Below are 18,566 nucleotides of genomic sequence, written 5' to 3' on the forward strand. Positions count from 1 at the left end.
AGACAATGATTTTCTTCCCTTTCCTATTATAGAATAAAATTATCAAGGTAAATGGGAAATTTTTCATAAACAAAAAGGTTTAACTCTAAAATTGAGACCAGTGATTTTATATTGTTATTCCCTGAAAAAAGAAAAACAAAAATATATTTAGGAAAAGTAATTTGGGGATTCTTTTTTGTTGTTGTTGTTGAACTCCTCTCCTTTGCTGAAGCTGGCTTTGAAGTCAAGATTCTCCTGCCTCAATCTCCTGAGCTGCTGGGATTACAGGCATGTGCCAGTGTGCGCTGCCAATTTTGGGATTCTTCTGAAGGTGAATGTGAATATTCAAACACATTCATTAAAAATCTTTATATTAGGTGCTGGGGTTGTGGCTCAGCAGTAGAGCACTGGCCTTGCATGTGCAAAGCCCTGGGTTCAATCCTCAGCATCACATAAAAATAAACAAAATAAAGGTATTGTGTCCAACTACAACTAAAAATATTTAGAAAAAGTTTATATCATATTGTTAATTGTAGAACTGCAGATTACTATTTATATACTTTGATTCACTAGAGTCATCTCAGTGTCAGTTAACAAAAGGGATTCAACTTGGTGCACAATACAGTCTTAATTTCCAAGCAAATAATGTATGCTCAGGCCTAGACTTCTGGCTAATATCTCTGAAATTTGTTTCCCAGAGTACAGCTCTTAGAAGGTGTGAATTAGAGCATTAGATAGAGGATTACTTATACTTTTCAAAGGGCTCAGATAATTCTATAATGGAACTAAGACTTTATCATCACTATGGATATAAAGTCCTAGAGGGGGTTAGGGGAAGCCCCCAAAATTGAAAAAAAAAAAATCATCCTACCTATTACATTTGGAAGTCTTTACTTTGGCCATAAAAAAGGAGAATTAATACTTACCTCACATAGCTATTGCAAAGATTAAATGAAATAGATATATTCAAGTGATGTCAAATCTCATATGGTGGTTCCTTTTTCCCTCTTATTACTAATATCTATTTTAAAAATCATATTTTTCTCCTAGAAGATTCCCACTTTTTTTCAGTTTTCAAGATTCTGAATATCTTGTATGTGACCATTTTGATAAGAAACCAAATTACATATTTTTCATTCCACAATGATAAAACAAACAAATAAAAAAAAGATCAAGGGTCCACAAACTGTGGCAAATCTAGCTTTCACTTGATTACTTATAGCCCCTTTCCTAAGAATGTTTCTTATTGTTTTTAATGGCTGTAAGACAAAACAAAGAAACTGCAATGGTATGTAGTCTACAAAGCCTAAAATTCTGTAGTATCTGGCCATTTGATTCCTGTTTTTGATCCAAAAAAGGATAATGGGAAATAGGAAAATGCTAAATAGGAAAATATTACATATATGAATAAACATATTTCAGTTTCTTACTCTAAAAAATTTCTAAAAATATTTTTCCTTTGTAGTTTCCAAGTTAAAAATTGAACAGACTAACTAGAATTTTATGTTTTAAATCAATGATCTAAGCTGCCACTTCAGAAGTAATTTATCTTCCTCAGAGATCTTGGGAATGAGGATAAGCAGAATTTAATCAAAAAAACAAAACAAAACAAAACAAAAAACCCAGGCTGTTGTTAATACAGAGAGAGTTTCAAATCTCTCTATGCCAGGTTAGATAAGAATAAACTAGACGGAGATGTAGATCATGTATTAATTACTATCTTTGACTTCACATAATGCTGTCCTTGGAACACAGCCAGCAAAAAGTTCAACGACTGGGAGTTGCCCTGGTTTATGTTGTTCACTGTTCATTTCAGTTTAACTTCAGGCGATTAGTAATGCTTTGCCTCTTACCAGGGCCTTGTCTGCAGGAGTGGTGAGCCGGCTGTAGTAATGAATCCTCTTGTTCATAGCAGAGGCATGGTCACTAACCCTCTGAATGACATCATTCACGCTGACGATGTTTGTGGGCTCTATATAGAAAGGCCTAAAGAAGGGAATATATACTTGACAAAAAACGTTCAGGCAGAAATTCTGGAAGTCAGCCATTGAAGAAAATAACTTCTTGTCCTCCATTAGAAATGGGATGCACAAAGGCAAGGCAGTCACTTCTCACTTTTGGTGGGAAAAGAAAATGTCACAAAAGAAGTATTATCCTAGCCACAGAATTAAGTTTTTGTCTCATAATACTTTTACTTTAAACATACTTTTTAATTGTAAGGGATTTTCCAACAGATGAGGCATAACAGGAAGACCTTATTATTAAAGAGAAATTTTGAAACGTTATCAAAAAGAAATTTAGCAAAGAAAAAAAAAGAATTATAGCAGTTGTCAGTTTCAACGATGAAACTTAGAAACAAACAGCTTTAACTAGTTTCTCAAAAAAGCTTCTGGCACTCAATCAGAGAAATTACAGATAAAAACATCCCTCTACTGAAGAGTCCCTACTCTTTCCTTACAAGACAAGGTTACCTCTTAAACAAAATTCCTATTTCTCAATTCGTGTATTAAGGACTAATGATCTCAACCATTTTCCTTGTGAGACTCACCCAAAGAAGTATCAAATGGAACATCAGGACACTAAAGACATTTTGCCTCATTCTACTCTTATTGAATTTTGGTCATAATACTCTATTATCCTGTTATTTATGTATATATTTCCTTCTCATGACTGTGTCCTAATCAACTGCAGATTTTGGTTTTCAGTCATTAACCTCTTTAGTTTCTTTCCAAAATCCTCTCCATTTCTTCCTTTCTCCCTTTTCTTTCTCTTTTTTCTTTCTTTCCTTTCTTCCCTTTCCCCCTTCCTTCCTTCCTTCTCCTCCCCCTCCCCTCCCCTCCTCTCCTCTCCTTCCCCTGCCATCTCTCTCTCTCCTCTATCTCCTCTTTTTGCAGTACTACTGTATCACTGAGATATATCTTCAGCTCTTTTTATTTTGAGAAAGGGTCTTGCCAAGTTGCCCAGCTAGCCTAGAACTTGTGATCTTCCTGCCTCAGCCTCCAGAGTAGCTGGGATTACAAAAATGTGCCACCATACCTGACTCTCAATTACTTTCTAAACCTCCAGTAACATACTGCCCAAATGGAATGACCAGAGTTGCACAAAAGGACTGCATTTCTCTGCTAATTGTCAGACCCCTAGAAGTCACAAATAACACTGTATCCCAAACTGTAAATAATTTACTATATTACATTATATACAGATAAAAATAATAAGAAGGAAAAAAAGCCAGGAGATCTATCATTGGTTTCATATAACTCTACACATATAGTTCTAAAAAAAGCTTAAAATATATTGATGCAGTGGTGCATGTCTGTAATCCCAGGGGGCTGAGACTGGAAGATCTCGAGTTCAAAGCCAGTCTCAGCAAAGGTGAGGTACTAGGCAACTCACTGAGACCCTGTCTGTAAATAAAATCAAAAATAGGGCTGGGGATGTGTCTCCATGGTTAAGTGTCCCTAAGTCCAATTCCCGGTACAAAAATTAGAAAAAATATGTATAATCATTTCTGGAGATATTAACATAAAGAATCTTGAAATCTTTTATTATTTACTCTCCACCACAGCATCTAAATATTATGGGTACTATCTAAGTCAATTCAACAAATATGTACGTAGAGTACTTGATAGAGCAAATATGTGGGTATGGAGATTTTATATATATGTGTGTGTGTGTGTGTGTGTGTGTGTGTGTGTGTACACACACACACACACACACCAAGTATATTACTGCTGAGTGCATTAAGTGGAATCAATAAATTTTAAGGGAATATAATGAAAAGACATGGTTCAGAAATGGTTCACAGGCTGAATAAACAATCCCTACTTATACATTTGGTAGCCTAACATAACTACCAATCTTCCCTAAGCATTATGATGTGCTATAGAATTTATCTCTCTACTGTGACATTCAGTAGTACTAAAAAGCAATATTAAATATTGCTATCTGGCCAAGCACAGTGGTACACGTCTGTAATCCCAGCGGCTCAAGAGGCTGAGAGAGGAGAATCACGAGTTCAAAGCCAGCCTCAGCAATGGTGAGGTGCTAAGGAATTCAGTGAGACCCTGTCTCTAAATAAAATACAAAACAGGGCTGGGGATATGGCTCAGTGGTTGAGTGCCCCTGAGTTCAACCTCTGGTACCCCTCCCCCCCAAAAAAATGCTATCTGGAAAAGGGTTTTATCATACCTGGCGTGACAATCTGTGGGATGAGACATTCTCTTCGTATTTGCAAGAACAGTGCCCCAAGAATGCTAATATTCAGAGACTGAAACTAACCATGGATTTCTAAAAAATTAATAAGTACAATATTGATAGAAAGAGATGCATATGTTCTACTTATAGCTTTTTACTCTGAAAATGTAATGATATTAACATCAACCACTATGTGGGTTTGAAGGCCTGCTGAAAAGCAGTTTAGGAAGTGCTAAACTTCTTGGCTCCTGGCCTCTTACAGAAGTGTTAACTGTACCAGTTCAGTTGGCATGGGTACTATGAGAGTAGAATGACTGAAAATTTTTCTTTTCTAACTGTTTTCATCAAGATGCTGAGTGCCTGTTCAAACGAATATTTGAGAATACAAATTCTCTTTAAAAATATACAACTCAGCATAATTTAACTGAATTATAAAAAACATATGCTTAAAGCTTCATTTGAGAGAGTGAAAATATATTTTTGAATTTTAGTTGGATATTAAAACATTCTAAAATTTAAACAATACTACATAGAGGGAAATATTCAGAATGAGACTTTTGAAACTGGAGCTTTTCTCTTTTGAATACAGTTTCACATGATTGCTTCCTATCAATGTTACTTCCCATTTTATGTAGCTCTGCTCTGCCACACTGAAAATAAAGAAGTTATATCTGTCTCACCTTGTAAATATTTATGGTCATGCCACAGGAAAAAAATGTCTTTAATATTAAGCAAAATTTATAAAATATTTCAAAAGGTGACTCAAATTCCATGTGTTCATTTAAAATAACATTTATAAACAGAGAAACCTTATTTCTACTAACACCTTTCCTAAGTTCCACTCCTTAAATTCCTTAAAAATTTTTGGCTTTTAAATCTGTCTCCACCCTTCTTCCAACCAGTTATGCTTCTCTGAAGTTTAATAACAATTCCATGATTCTTAAGAAGGTTAATATCCAACATGACAACCTTGATTTAAAACTGTCCATTTATTCACATCCCTGACAGGTTGGGGTAATTTGTTAAAAAACAAAAAGGGAATCAGGTGTTCCAAAAAATCTCATGCAAATAAACATTCAAAATAATGAACCAACTGTACTTGCTTCTACCTGCTTGTATTTAATATCTGCTGGGCAGCTTTTCACAAAGTTGACAGAAAAGAAGTTAAGAAAGTTATTATACCTAGCCATTCCTTATTGTTACTAGAAAAATACTGGTAATCTCTGGCTTGTTGTTGTTTCTCACTTCCTCTGATATCTATTAACATTCTCTGTCAACAACCCTGTTCTATGGTCAACAAACATGAAAAAAAGTTCAACTTCTCTAGCAATTAGAGAAATGCAAATTAAAACTACATTGAGATTTTTTTCTTACTCCAGTCAGAATGGCAATTATCAAGAATATAGGTAACCATAAATGTTGGCAAAGATGTGAGGGAAAGTGGTTCACTCATACATTGCTGGTGGGTCTGCAAATTAGTGCAACAATTCTGGGAAAGTGGTATGGAGATTCCTCAAAAAACTAGGAATAGAACCACAATTTGACCCATTTATACCACTCCTCTGCATATGTTTGAAGGCTTTAAAAACAGTGTGCTACAGTGATGTAGCCACATCAATGTTTGTAGCAGCTCAACTCACAATAGCTAAGCGATGGAATCAATCTAGGTGCCCTTCAACAGATGAATGGATAAAGAAAATGGGGTACATATTCTCAGTGGGATATTACTCAGCCATAAAGAAGAATGACTATGACACTTGCCAGTAAATGAAAGGATCTGGAAACTATCATGCTAAATGAAATAAGCCAATCCCCCAAAACTAAATGTCTCTCTGATATGTGGATGCTAATGCAAAACAAGGGGGCAGGGAGAATAGTAGTTTATTGAATTAGACAAAAGGGAATGAAGGGAAGGGAGGGGGGGATAGGAATAGGTAAGACAAGGGAATGAATTCCTATGTACATATGTGAGTACACTACAGTGAATCTCAACATCGTGTATATCCACAAGACTAGAATCCTAATTAGAATAAGATATACTTCATATATGTATAATATGTCAAAATATATTCTACTGTCACATGTATCTAAAAAGAACAAATAAAAATAAATAAATAAATAATCAACACTGTAAGCTGCAGGGAAGTAAGTGGTGAGAGAGATGGTAAACCTGGTCCAGCATATAAAAGATTTCAGATGTCAACAAAGGACTTAATCCTAAATGGAAGACTCCTCAGTTTTCTTTGCTGATTACTTTCCAAATCCACAAACTTTAAATGTCAGAGTATCCCATAGTTCAGTCCATAGACATTTTTCTCTATTCTCACTCTCTTGGTGGATTCATGTACTCATATAACTCTAAATCCATGTATATGATAATGATAATTGAACTGTATTTCCAGCCTGAATGCCTGATTCATAAATCAAACTGCTCCGCCAAGCCTCCCTTACCCCATTCTCTTGGACTTCACTGTCTACCTTACCAGCCTCTTCATCCTTCCTGAAATACTATAAGCATATACCTCCTTTAGGACCTTCGTTATTAATCTTAGGTAAAAATCAAAGGCTTTGAAGACCTTTCATCTATATATTTGCACAGCTTACTTCTTTACTTCATTCAGCTCACTCCTCAACTGCCCCTTTCTCAATGAGGCATTTGACTACCTTAATCATCATATCTGAAATTTCAACACCTCTTCTCTACCCTTGCTATTTCCTGTCTACCAGCTCTGCTTTACACTTTCTCCTTAGCATCTATACTATCTAACATAATATATGCCTAATTATTCATTTTTAGTTGCCTCTGCTGTAATATACCCTCCAAGAGCACAGCTTTTTGTCAATTTGGTCAGTCCCATATTCCCAGGGCCTTATACAGTACCTGGCATATCATAGAAGCTCAATAAAATCTGATGAATGTATAAAGGATAAACCTGTATTACTCTAAGAAAAATTAATTATTTTGAAATAACTTTAGATTGACACACAGAAGCTAGAAAAAGAATAAACAGAGTTGTGAGTTCCCTTATGCCCCTCACTTAGGTTCTCCTTCTGGTAACATATAATCATCAAAACTTGTATTACTTTTATAGTCAGAAAATAAGTCAATAAAAATTATGGGGATAATACAACTTTTATATAAGTTTAAAATTTTTTTAAATAAAAATTTGGGGGAGAAATGATGGGAGAAGTAATCAAAGGATCAAATGCAGCACAAATGAGAAGACTTGACCTGTAGGAAAATCAGTCTAGTTGTGATATCCCCAAGCCATTTTATCCATACAGGAAACATCTCAAACATCCAACAACAGTAAAATGTATAAATAACTACAGATACCCAAAAATAACAAATAGAAATGAAAGAATTGATTACATATAACTTGCCCAAAGATTACAATGTTGAACAAAAATCAGAAAAGAACACACTGAGTACGATCCCATCTATATAAGGTGCAAAACCAGGCCAACTAAATTCATATTTAGGAATATACAGATAATAAAACTATTATAATAATAAGGAAATGATCATACAAATCAAGATAGAGGTTACCTTTATGGAGAAAGAGATTTCTTTGGGGAAGATCCCATGGGGAACTTCTGGGGTGCTATTATTTCTTGAACTTGGTGTTGGTTTAGATGGTATTGGCTTTGTAATTTCTTAAATTCCACATATATAATGAATTTTTGCATATATATCAAATGATACAAAATCTTTAAAAATAGATACTAAATGAACACATTCCTTTAAAAAATAGTAAGGGGATTAAAAGAGACCAAAATATCTTTTGTTCTGTCCAGAAATTCATTGGTATTTCGTGTCAAAGTACCTTAAATTACTTTCAAACAAATATGAGTTGCATATTTTTCTTTTATAAAAAGAAAATTGCTCTAAATTGGCTGATCTCTTTTATAATGACATGTGGCTACCAACAGTATGCTAATAAGTACATGGCAGATATTATAAACAAAACAAACCCAAACCAAATAAGCCCACATTCTTAATCCTTCTCTCCTCAAAGTAAAAATGATATTTTAATAGTAATTGAGAAAGTAGCTCCTTTTTAAAAAAAAACTCATGTTATACACAGAACATTTTGATAATAGATGTTTGAAAATATTTCCATTGTTACATGAAATTATTGCTGGAAATGATGTCTGTCACTAATAAAAACTTACATCCACAATATGAGTATGCATGGATTCAAAATTTTCTAAACTAAAAAACTTTCAAATGAAGAATTTAAATGGCCTTTGAATCTTTTATCAAACATAACAAAGAAATCAAAGGAATAAAGTACTAAAGCAAATGGAACTACTAGTATCTTGGTGTTCATTTAATGAATGTATGTATTAATACAAATATTTTAATTAAGTGTTCAGTTCAGGTGTAGTGGTGTATACTTGCAATTCCAGCAGGTGAGGCAGGAGGATCAAAAGTTCAAGGCTAGCTTCTGGAATTTAGCAAGATCCTCTATCAACATAAAATATTAAAAATGGGCTGGGGCTGGTGGCAGAGCACTTGCCTAGCAGGTATGAGGCACTGGGTTCCATCCTTAGCACCACATAAAAATAAACAAAATAAAACATGCTATCTATCTACAACTACAAAAAAGAAAAAAAGGCAGGGGATACAGCTCAGTGGTAAAGTAACTTAGGTTCAACCCCTAGTACCATATACACACATGCACTCACAAAAGTGTTCTGAAGTATAAAATGTTTTAAAATCAGTGAAGTAAATATTCAATATATTTCAAATATGGAGACTTACAAACATTGTAAAGCATCAAATAAAACAATATATAAAAACAAACACTAAACAGTTTTTATTCTAATATATTTTCAAGATGTAGCCAATGCTTCTTTCACTTTTGTATTTTTCTGCCCAGTGTGACTTCCAAACTGACACCATGAAGGAATGGACACAGAAAGGCTTTAGGACCTTCCCGAAGTGTTTAGCGCTCCTCCTGTGGAGCTTTCAGACCAGTGAGGCAGTTCTTCCACTCTGTCGAGAATGCGCGGAGTCGTAGCAGCTTTGATTTCTCTACCAGTTAATTTGGAAAGGGTGATTCTGTCCATTAATCCTCTCTCATTTCTCCAGCAGAGAGATCTGCTACCTTTTGAGGATTCCCTCTAAATCAATTTGTGTGTGTTTGTGTGTGTGTGTGTGTGTGTGTCTACCAGGGACATTGTTGCTGGAACTGGGCAATAAAACAGAGTAAGGAGGTGTCAAGAATGAAGGGAAAGGCAGAGAAATGGAAAAGAGGAGAAGAGGCTGGGGGACTGGAAAGAGAGCCAAGAAAGGTGAAAAAAACTAATGGTTGTTTACAAATTAACAGTATTGAATCAACAAAAACACTAGTAATTTGAGCTTTAGAAATAGAATGGTATATCAGAACATAGATAACCAGACTGCAATTACCACATGCTATTAGGTCGTGTGTGGTGGCGCAAGCCTGTAATCCCAGCGGCTCGGAGGCTGAGGCAGGAGGATCATGAGTTCAAAGCCAGTCTCAGCAATCTTGAGGTGCTAAGCAACTCTCTAAAAAAATACAAAACAGGGCTGGGGATGTGGCTCAGGGATTGAGTGTCCCTGGGTTCAATACCCGGTATTCCCCCCTCAAAAAAAAATTGACTAGGAAAATTTCAACAAAATTTTCCATATAATTGTTGGATGAAACTGAAGTAAACTTCAAATTGGTCTGAATTACTGCATGACAAAATATAAAATTGAAAAAAAGAAAGCATACTGAATTATTATTGGTATTATAAAGTGAAAACAGAAATTTTACTGCACCGGTAGTAAATATTTATTGAAACTTTCATCATTATGTGTTTTTAATAGGAAACATACAAATAAATACATGTACATAATTTGCAAATGAATATGCATACATACATATGCAGTCCCATTTTTTAGACTGTTATTGTTTTTTTAACTGAGAAGAGTGTATGATGAAAAATATGAGAAAAAATTAAATTTGATAAACACCTGGGTTGAAGGTTATGAGTTCCCTATTTTAGAATTTTATGCTGTTATTTAGCTGCAAGTAAACATCTTCAAAAACATGAAGAACCTGACCTGAAAATTCCTTTAAGAATGAGTTTTGAAATTCTTTTCAATGCAATTCATGCTTTCAAATTTTCTTTCTTAAAATTTCTATTAATTATTGTTTTAATTCTACTGTGCTAAAGACAAATAATCTTTTCTTTTACGGCCAACAAAAGGATCAGTAAAAGAAATGCAAAGTTTCAGTTTTTCTGTTTTCTTTTTTAGTATCAACACTGGATAAGGATTAGAGAATTGTATAAATACTAGGAACATTTCAATCAAGTTAAGATGCTAGATGTACTTGCAAGTAAATACCAACAAATAATTCTTCAGTTTTTCTCTAAGTTAATATAAAGAGTAACACAGTCATTCCATTTCATCTTCAGTTCAGAAAGAGCAGTTCCAAAGAGGACATGATGAGTGACACTCCACAAAAGATTAGGAATGTGGGAAATTTCCCAAGAGGGCACAGTTCTCCAAGCAGCTGCTTCTTTATCCACTTTATGAGAATGCCAAAATAAATCATAAATTGTCTCAATTTACTTAAGTATAATAATTAATAAGAGTAGTATTAACAATATCCTGAAATGAAGAACTTGTTTTAATCCTAACAAAGGGATTCAGCCAGCAATGCCATGCCAATTGTTACCCTCCCTCTTACACAATCTACCAGAAGAATTTCTGAAAAAGATAAAATGTCCAGTTTCATAACTATTCCCCATGGGAAAAAAGAAAAGTAAGGAATAAGAAAAACGACAGACTAGCATTTCAACTAAAATTTCCTTTCCTTAGAAACCAGAAAGATAATGAAAAGGTAAAAAATTCAATAAATATTATATGTAGAGAAAGAAATGTTTAATAAACATATCTGATTGTTCAGATAAGTACTAAAATGGCTTTTGTCTTATTATGTTATTTTTTATTTTATTTCATTTGGACACAGGGTCTTGCTATGTTGCCTAAACTGTCCTCAACTCCTGGGCTCAAGCAATTCTCAAGTAGCTGGGACTACTAAGTAAGTGCTACCATGTCCAGCCTGCTTCTGTCATCTCAATTATCTAGAAATTGAAAATACACAAACAAAAAGAAACCTACATATACTCTCTAAACAGATGGGGGCGGGGCATGGCAACTCATATTTGTCTCATAAAATGCTATAGTTTGAATGTGTCTCCTTCAAAATTCAGGTTTGCCAATGTGATGGTAAGAGGTAGGGCCTGTAAGAGGTAAAGAGGCCATGAGGGCACCTCCCTCATTAATATCAAGGCCTTTTTAACAGAAGCTTCACACAGCATTCGATTAGTTTGCTCTTCAGCTTTTCTGAAAAATGCAGCAAGAGGCCCCTCCAACAAACCAAAAGCTGGTGCCTTGATTTCAAACTTCTCAGCCTCTAGAACTGTGAGAAAATAGATTTCTGTTCTTTATAAATTACTCAGTCTCAGGTGTTCTTCTATAGCAGCACAAAACAGACTTAGACCCTTAAGAAATGGATTCTATATGCCAAGCCTTCATCATGGCTCTCAAAAAAGGTAGATGGACTAAGAGAACTTCTGCTTTACAGAAGACACTAAAAACAAATAGTCAACTTAACCTGGCCATCCAGGTGATGATGCATGTATTTTCTTTTTTTGGGAGGAGTGGGGTACTGGAGATTTAACCCAGGGGCACTTGACCACTGAGCCACATCCCCAGCCCTATTTTGTATTTTATTTAGATACATAGTCTCACTGAGTTATTTAGCGCCTCGCCATTGCTGAGACTGGCTTTGAACTTGAGATCCTCCTGCCTCAGTCTTCAGAGCTGCTGGGATTACAGGTGGGTGCCACTGTGCACAGCTGATGCATGTATTTTCAATTCAGATAGCAAATATTATAGAAGGCCGACCAGAACCCACTGCTAGCTGCATGGCATGTTATTGAGGAGACCAGACCCAGAAAAAATTACATACCAGTTAAGGCAAGAGTCCAAGGTGAATCCTGCCCTGCCAACTGGCTCCTATCAACTAACTTTTACATAACTGAAAAATTTTGTAAGCAAAATACAAGAAATATTTTAGGAAACAAAGAAAACAAACAGTGCTAGGAAAGGGTATATATTGAAATAGGAATTTTTACAAGTGGCTGGTAGGAGTATAAACTGGTACACTCTTTCTAGAAGGCAATTTGGCTCTATGTATCAAGAACCTTAATAGTGTTTATTATCCTTTAAGAATTGAGATCAAAATGTGGTATTAAAATTATGTAGAAACTACTAATCACAGCATTTAAACTAATTAAAATTGGAAATGGCTTAATATTCAAACATAGTGTTAAGTGAGGCATAGTGGTACCCATGTGTAATCCCAGTGACTTAGGAGGCTGAAGTAGGAGGATTCCAAGTTTGAAGCCAGCCTGGGCAATTTAGCAAGAAGCTGTCTCAAAAACTTTTTAAAAGGAGTGGGGAGGCATCTCGGTGGTAGAGCACCCCTGGGTTCAATCCCAGTATTGCAAAACAAACAAGCAAGCAAACAAACAAAAAAACCCATTACCACCATCACCACCACCCAAAACCCCTCAAAACAAAAACTATATTGGTAAAATGATTTACATGTAAAGAATACAAGTTTATTTAAGATGATGTTTAGAAAGGTTTTTTTTTTTTTTAAAAACTGGGGTGCTTTACCACTGAGCCACACATTCAACTGGTTTTATTATTTATTTATTTATTTTGGTACTAGGGATTAAACCCAGAGGCACTTAACCACTGAGCCACATCCCTAGCCCTTATTTCTTTAATTTTGAGACAGGTTCTCACTAAATTGCTTAGGGCCTCACTAAGTTGCTGAAGTTGGCCTCAAATTTTTGATCTTCTGTCTCAGCCTCTCCAGTCACTGGGATTACAGGAACGTGTCACCACAACTGGCTAAAAGGAATTCTTAATACAGAAAAATTCTTACGACAATTCCTTTTTTTTTTTTTTTTTTTAATTTTTTTATTGGTTGTTCAAAACATTATAAAGCTCTTGACATATCATATTTCATACATTAGATTCAAGTTGGTTATGAACTCCCAATTTTACCCCAAATACAGATTGCAGAATCACATCGGTTACACATCCACATTTTTACATAATTCCCTATTAGTAACTGTTGTATTCTGCTACCTTTCCTATCCTCTACCATCCCCCCTCCCTCCCCTCCCATCTTCTCTCTCTACCCCATCCACTGTAATTCATATCTCTCCTTGTTTATTTTCCCATTCCCCTCACAACCTCTTATATGTAATTTTGTATAACAATGAGGGTCTCCCTCCATTACCATGCAATTTCCCTTTTCTCTCCCTTTCCATCCCACCTCATGTATCTGTTTAATGTTAATCTTTTCTTCCTGCTCTTCCTCCCTGCTCTGTTCTTAGTTGCTCTCATTATATCAAAGAAGACATTTGGTATTTGTTTTTTAGGGATTGGCTAGCTTCACTAAGCATAATCTGCTCTAGTGCCATCCATTTCCCTGCAAATTCTATGATTTTGTCATTTTTTAGTGCTGCGTAATACTCCATGGTGTATAAATGCCACATTTTTTTTATCCATTCATCTATTGAAGGGCATCTGGGTTGGTTCCACAGTCTAGCAATTGTGAATTGTGCTGCTATGAACATCGATGTAGCAGTATCCCTGTAGTACGCTCTTTTAAGGTCTTCAGGGAAAAGTCCAAGAAGGGCAATAGCTGGGTCAAATGGTGGTTCCATTCCCAGCTTTCCCAGGAGTCTCCATACTGTTTTCCAGATTGGCCGCACCAGTTTGCAGTCCCACCAGCAATGTACAAGAGTACCCTTTTGACATTTTAGTGTTTTTTTTTTTTTTTTTCATTGTAGGGATAGAACCCAGGGTCTACCTATGCTGGACAAGGTCATACCTTTACGCTATGTCTGCAGTCCTTTTCTTCCCTTTCCTTTTTTTATGAAACAGGGTCTCGTTAAGTTGCCCAGGCTGGCATTGAACTTGTGACCCTCCTGCCTCAGCCTCCTGAATGGTTGAGATTACCAATGTGTACCCAGCTTCGATGATTCTTTAGGACAAATCTGACTGCAAAACTTTTTGCTATTCTTTAAAACCTAGCAGTTTCCTCTTATCTATTTTTCTTAGCCTATCTCTAGGGTTTATGGCAATTAAAATCTTTGAATTACCTTGACAAAAGATTCTAGGTTTGCTTCTAGAGCATGAAGTTTACAAAAAGGCTAAGGATTGATATATTGTTTTGTTGTTTGTAGATCTATTCTGATCAGAATGATTTTATTAGAAGCAATTGTGACATGAAGTGAAATTGAGGTGAGTGGATCTTACTTTTTTAACTTCTTCCAGAAACAAGTCAAGAGGTATTCCTAGGGGTCACAGCAATATCAGACCCTATGGTTGTTTATGCTTGAGCCCCTGCAGTTCCTCCTAGCAGATCAGGAGACTATAGCCCATTGGGACCAATATGGACTCATGGCCTATTTTCATAAATAAAGTTTTAATGAAACCCAGCCAGGCCCAGGCAATTATGTACTGTCTGTGGCAGATTTCATCCCACAATGGCAAAGTTACGTCCATATGCCCACAAAGCCTAATATATTTACTATCTAGTCCTTTATTGAGAAAATTTGTTAGTCCTTGTCCTAGACCACTAAAGGTCTTAGGGACTTACGAGCTGGAGAAAAGTCTTCCTTCATGCTCTTCTTACCAGATCTATGTCAGGGAACAGCTGAGTAGGTTTTTCCTTCAGAAATGTTTATGACTAGATGTTCCTAGACCTCATCCAGTTAATCCCTTGCAAAATCTGCCTCTTGCATATCCAAAATAAAACAAAAGCCTAACAAAAGAACAACCTCAGCCAAAACAACACACACAACAAATGTTCTTATGCAAGGCAGCACCTGCACAGCATCAGACTCCAACCCCACCCCCAAGAACAAGTATAACAAATGGCCCTGGTTCACTTCAGATTGAACTCAGCCAGAACCTGTAGAACACTCACAAGATTATGATAATACAAGGTTTTCAGTAATGCTGGCTCAAAATGATGAGAACAATTAGTATTTTTCCTAAAATAGTATGTATATATTTAAAAAATTTTTTTAGTTGTAGATGGACATGATACCTTTATTTTATTTATTTATTTTTGTGTGGTGCTGAGGATGGAACCTAGTGTCTCACATGTGCCAGATAAGTGCTCTACCATGGAGTCACAACCCCAGCCCATTAAAATAGTATTTTTACTTTTAGTTGTTGATGGACCTTTATTTAATTAATTTTTTTATTTATATGTGGTGCTGAGAATTAAACCCTATACCTCACACATGCTAGGTGAGCACTCTACAGCTAAGCCACAACCCCAACCCCTAAAATAGTATGTTTTTAAAAAATAGGCCAGGTGTGGTAGCACATGCCTATAATCCAATAGTCTTGGGAGGCTCTCAAGTTGAAAGCCAGCCTAAGTAACTTAGGGAGATCCTAAGCATCTTAGCAAGACTCTGTCTCTAAATTTAAAAAAAATAAAAAGTGTATATTATATATATATATATATATATATATATATATATATATATACACACACACACACACACACACACGTTTATATAGAAAAGCTGGGGATGTAGCTCAGTGGTTAAGATCCCCTGGGTTCAAGCCATGGTACCAAAAAAAAAAAAAAAAAAAAAAGATTTTTTTTCCCCCTGAAAAATGAGTTCTGAGGAAATCTAGATAGATAGATACATATATACACAGCTATCTTCACCCCAAATATCTTTACCTTTCATCAAAGTGCTTTCTTTTTTGCTAAAGGGAGGAATTGTGTTTGAGCCAAGTGTCTGGTACATAGTAGGAGCTTAAAGAACATTTGCTCGGGCTGGGGATGTGGCTCAAGCGATAGAGCGCTCGCCTGGCATGCGTGCGGCCCTGGCTCGATCCTTAGCACCACATACCAACAAAGATGTTGTGTCTGCCGAAAACTAAAAAATAAATATTAAAAAATTCTCTCTCTCTCTCTTTAAAAAAAAAAAAGAATCTTTGATCACAAAAGGAAGGAATGAAAAGAGGAAGAAAGGGAGGTGGGGGAAACAGGAGGAAAGAAAAGGAGGCAGGAAGACAGACATCTAGGTAATAACTTGTAATAACTAGGTAATAACTTGTAGAAATAAAACAAAATAAAACACCCCCATGTAATATAAATTAAACTGACAAGTAACACATTATATTTTCTATACTAAGTGACCTCATCTAAAAACAGAAGGCAAGGAGCAAGGTATTTGTGGGGTTTTTTGTTTTGTTGTTTTGGGTATTGGGGATTGAACCCAGGGGGCGATCTATCACTGAACTACATCCCCAGTCTTGTTTTTTAAATTTTGAGACAGGTCTTGCTAAGTTGTCCAGACTGGCCTTGAACTTGTGATACTCCTGCCTCAGCTTCGCAAATAGCTGGGATTACAGGAGTGAGTCACTATGTCTAGTTTAGGAGGAAGGTTTTAACATTTGCTTCTATGTGATGAGATTATATTTTTTCATGCTTCTAGGTTTTTTTCTGGAAATGAATTTTATAATCCTCCCCCTAAATGCTTCCCCAACTGGAAAAAAAAAAAAAAAAAAAAACCTTTTTTTTTTTAAAATCATCCTACAGAAGCATTAGGCAATTTAACTAGTTTTAAGCAAATGAGTTATTTATCTTACATATGGTATCTTAAATTATAGAAATTTTCAACTTTTTAATAACTTTGTTCTCCTTAGAAAACTAGTAAATTGCCTGTACTGCAGACAACATGTAAGTTATTGAAGAAAATAAAATCATCTATTAGATTTTTTTCCTTAATATTTTCCACAATTATGGTTTTTATATTTGTAGTCATCACCAAAATTCTCAATCTTGTTTCCCTGAACAAATACCAAAATTCTCAATCTTGTTTCCTGAACAAATTGAGGGTGTTTAAGTCTTTTCTGTTAACTCCATTATCTGGATCACTTATGTGAGTCTTTTTTAATTTCCAATCATGATGTCTTGTCTCCTCTTATGCCTGGCTATTTTCAATTACATTTCTGATTTTGTATATGGAAAACTGTATAAATAATATGATCCTAGAATATTTTCTTTAGAGAAAATTAATTCACATTTGCTTTAGTAGCCCTTTGAGACAGATACAATCCTAGATTACCTTAATCCACTTTTTAAGAATTTAGATGAGTTAATATTGGGCTTTAGTCCCTGGAAGAAATCCATTCTCTTTCTCTCTCTCTTCCTTTTCTGCAGTGCTGAGACTGCATCCAGGGCCTCATACATGCTAAGCTAGCGCTCTACCACTGAGCTATACTCGCAATCCAAGGCCATTTTGAATTCACTCAATATTTCTAGATTGTAACCATTTGGGCTTTTAATCCAGTTTACATGGGACTTATTCTTTTTCTTTTACATACATGACCAATAGTGGAATGCATTACACTTATTATTACCCATTTACAGCACAATTTTTCATAACTCTGTGTATAAAGTATGTTCACGCTAAATTATGCCATTATACATGTATTATCTTTTTTTTGACATTATACTTCTTAATACACATATATACCACAATGGGCCATAGATTCCAATTTTTTTTCCCTCTATCTCTTTAAGGCTTTCAAAAGCTTTGTTCTGTTTTAAGCCTCTCAGCTTAAAGACTGTAATTGGCAGACATTCTTGAAGAAATGCTAGGCTTCCCTTTCCGGGTTTCCCTCTTTGTCCTGCTCTAGACTACAGTATTCTTTCATTCTTTTATTAGTTCTCCCATGTCTTCAAGAACATTAAAAAATTTTTTTTCTTAACAACTATTTTATTCTCAGCAATTTGTGGTTGATCTAAATTTCTTAATCTGTCATTCACAGAGTTTGCAACCATCACCACAATCAACTTTAGAACATTCTCATCACTCTCAAAGAAACCCCAAACCCCATTTTCCTCTGTCCCCAACCCCTGGCCACCATTAATCTGCTTTCTGTCTCAATAGCTTTAATTCTCTTGGTTAGATACCTAAGAGTAGAAATGTTGAGTCATGTGGTAAACTCTATATTTAACAATTTGAGGAATCATAAAATTGTTTTTAAAAAATGGCTACATCAGGGGCTGAGGCTGTAGCTCAGTGGTAGAGCGCTTGCCTAGCATGTATGAGACACTTGGTTGGTTTGATTCTCAGCACTATATAAATAAAATAAAAGTCCATTAACAACTTAAAAAAAAAAAAAGAGAGAGAGAGAGAGAGAAAACTTAAAAAAAAATTGGCTGCATCAGATTTCAATCCCACCAGCAATACACAAGGCCCCAAAGCCCTTTTTTAAAAAAAATTTTTTTAGTTGATGATGGACC

The 18,566-nt window shown here is 35.4% G+C and overlaps 1 protein-coding gene across 4 annotated transcripts in view; it reads right to left on the reverse strand.

Moving 5' to 3' along the window:
- The window catches only part of Slc38a9 (solute carrier family 38 member 9), a 111,389-nt gene that overhangs the window by 57,554 nt on the left and 35,269 nt on the right, over positions 1 to 18,566 (reverse strand). For 3 of the 4 annotated variants that reach the window (XR_006854386.2, XM_046456283.2, XM_058583123.1), the window contains exon 3: positions 1,833 to 1,965. The exons of the other annotated variant lie outside the window; for it this stretch is intronic. Coding sequence is in view for 2 of the 3 variants with exons in the window: in XM_046456283.2 (XP_046312239.1) it covers positions 1,833 to 1,965 (133 nt within the window). In the remaining variant the exon portion in view is untranslated. The remainder of the gene's footprint in view (positions 1 to 1,832; positions 1,966 to 18,566) is intronic. 4 annotated transcript variants of the gene reach the window in all.

Source organism: Marmota monax, unplaced genomic scaffold, assembly GCF_021218885.2.
Source record: "Marmota monax isolate L192 unplaced genomic scaffold, Marmota_monax_Labrador192_F-V1.1 WCK01_AAM20220418_F8-fsc00037, whole genome shotgun sequence".
NCBI classification, from domain to species: domain Eukaryota; kingdom Metazoa; phylum Chordata; class Mammalia; order Rodentia; family Sciuridae; genus Marmota; species Marmota monax.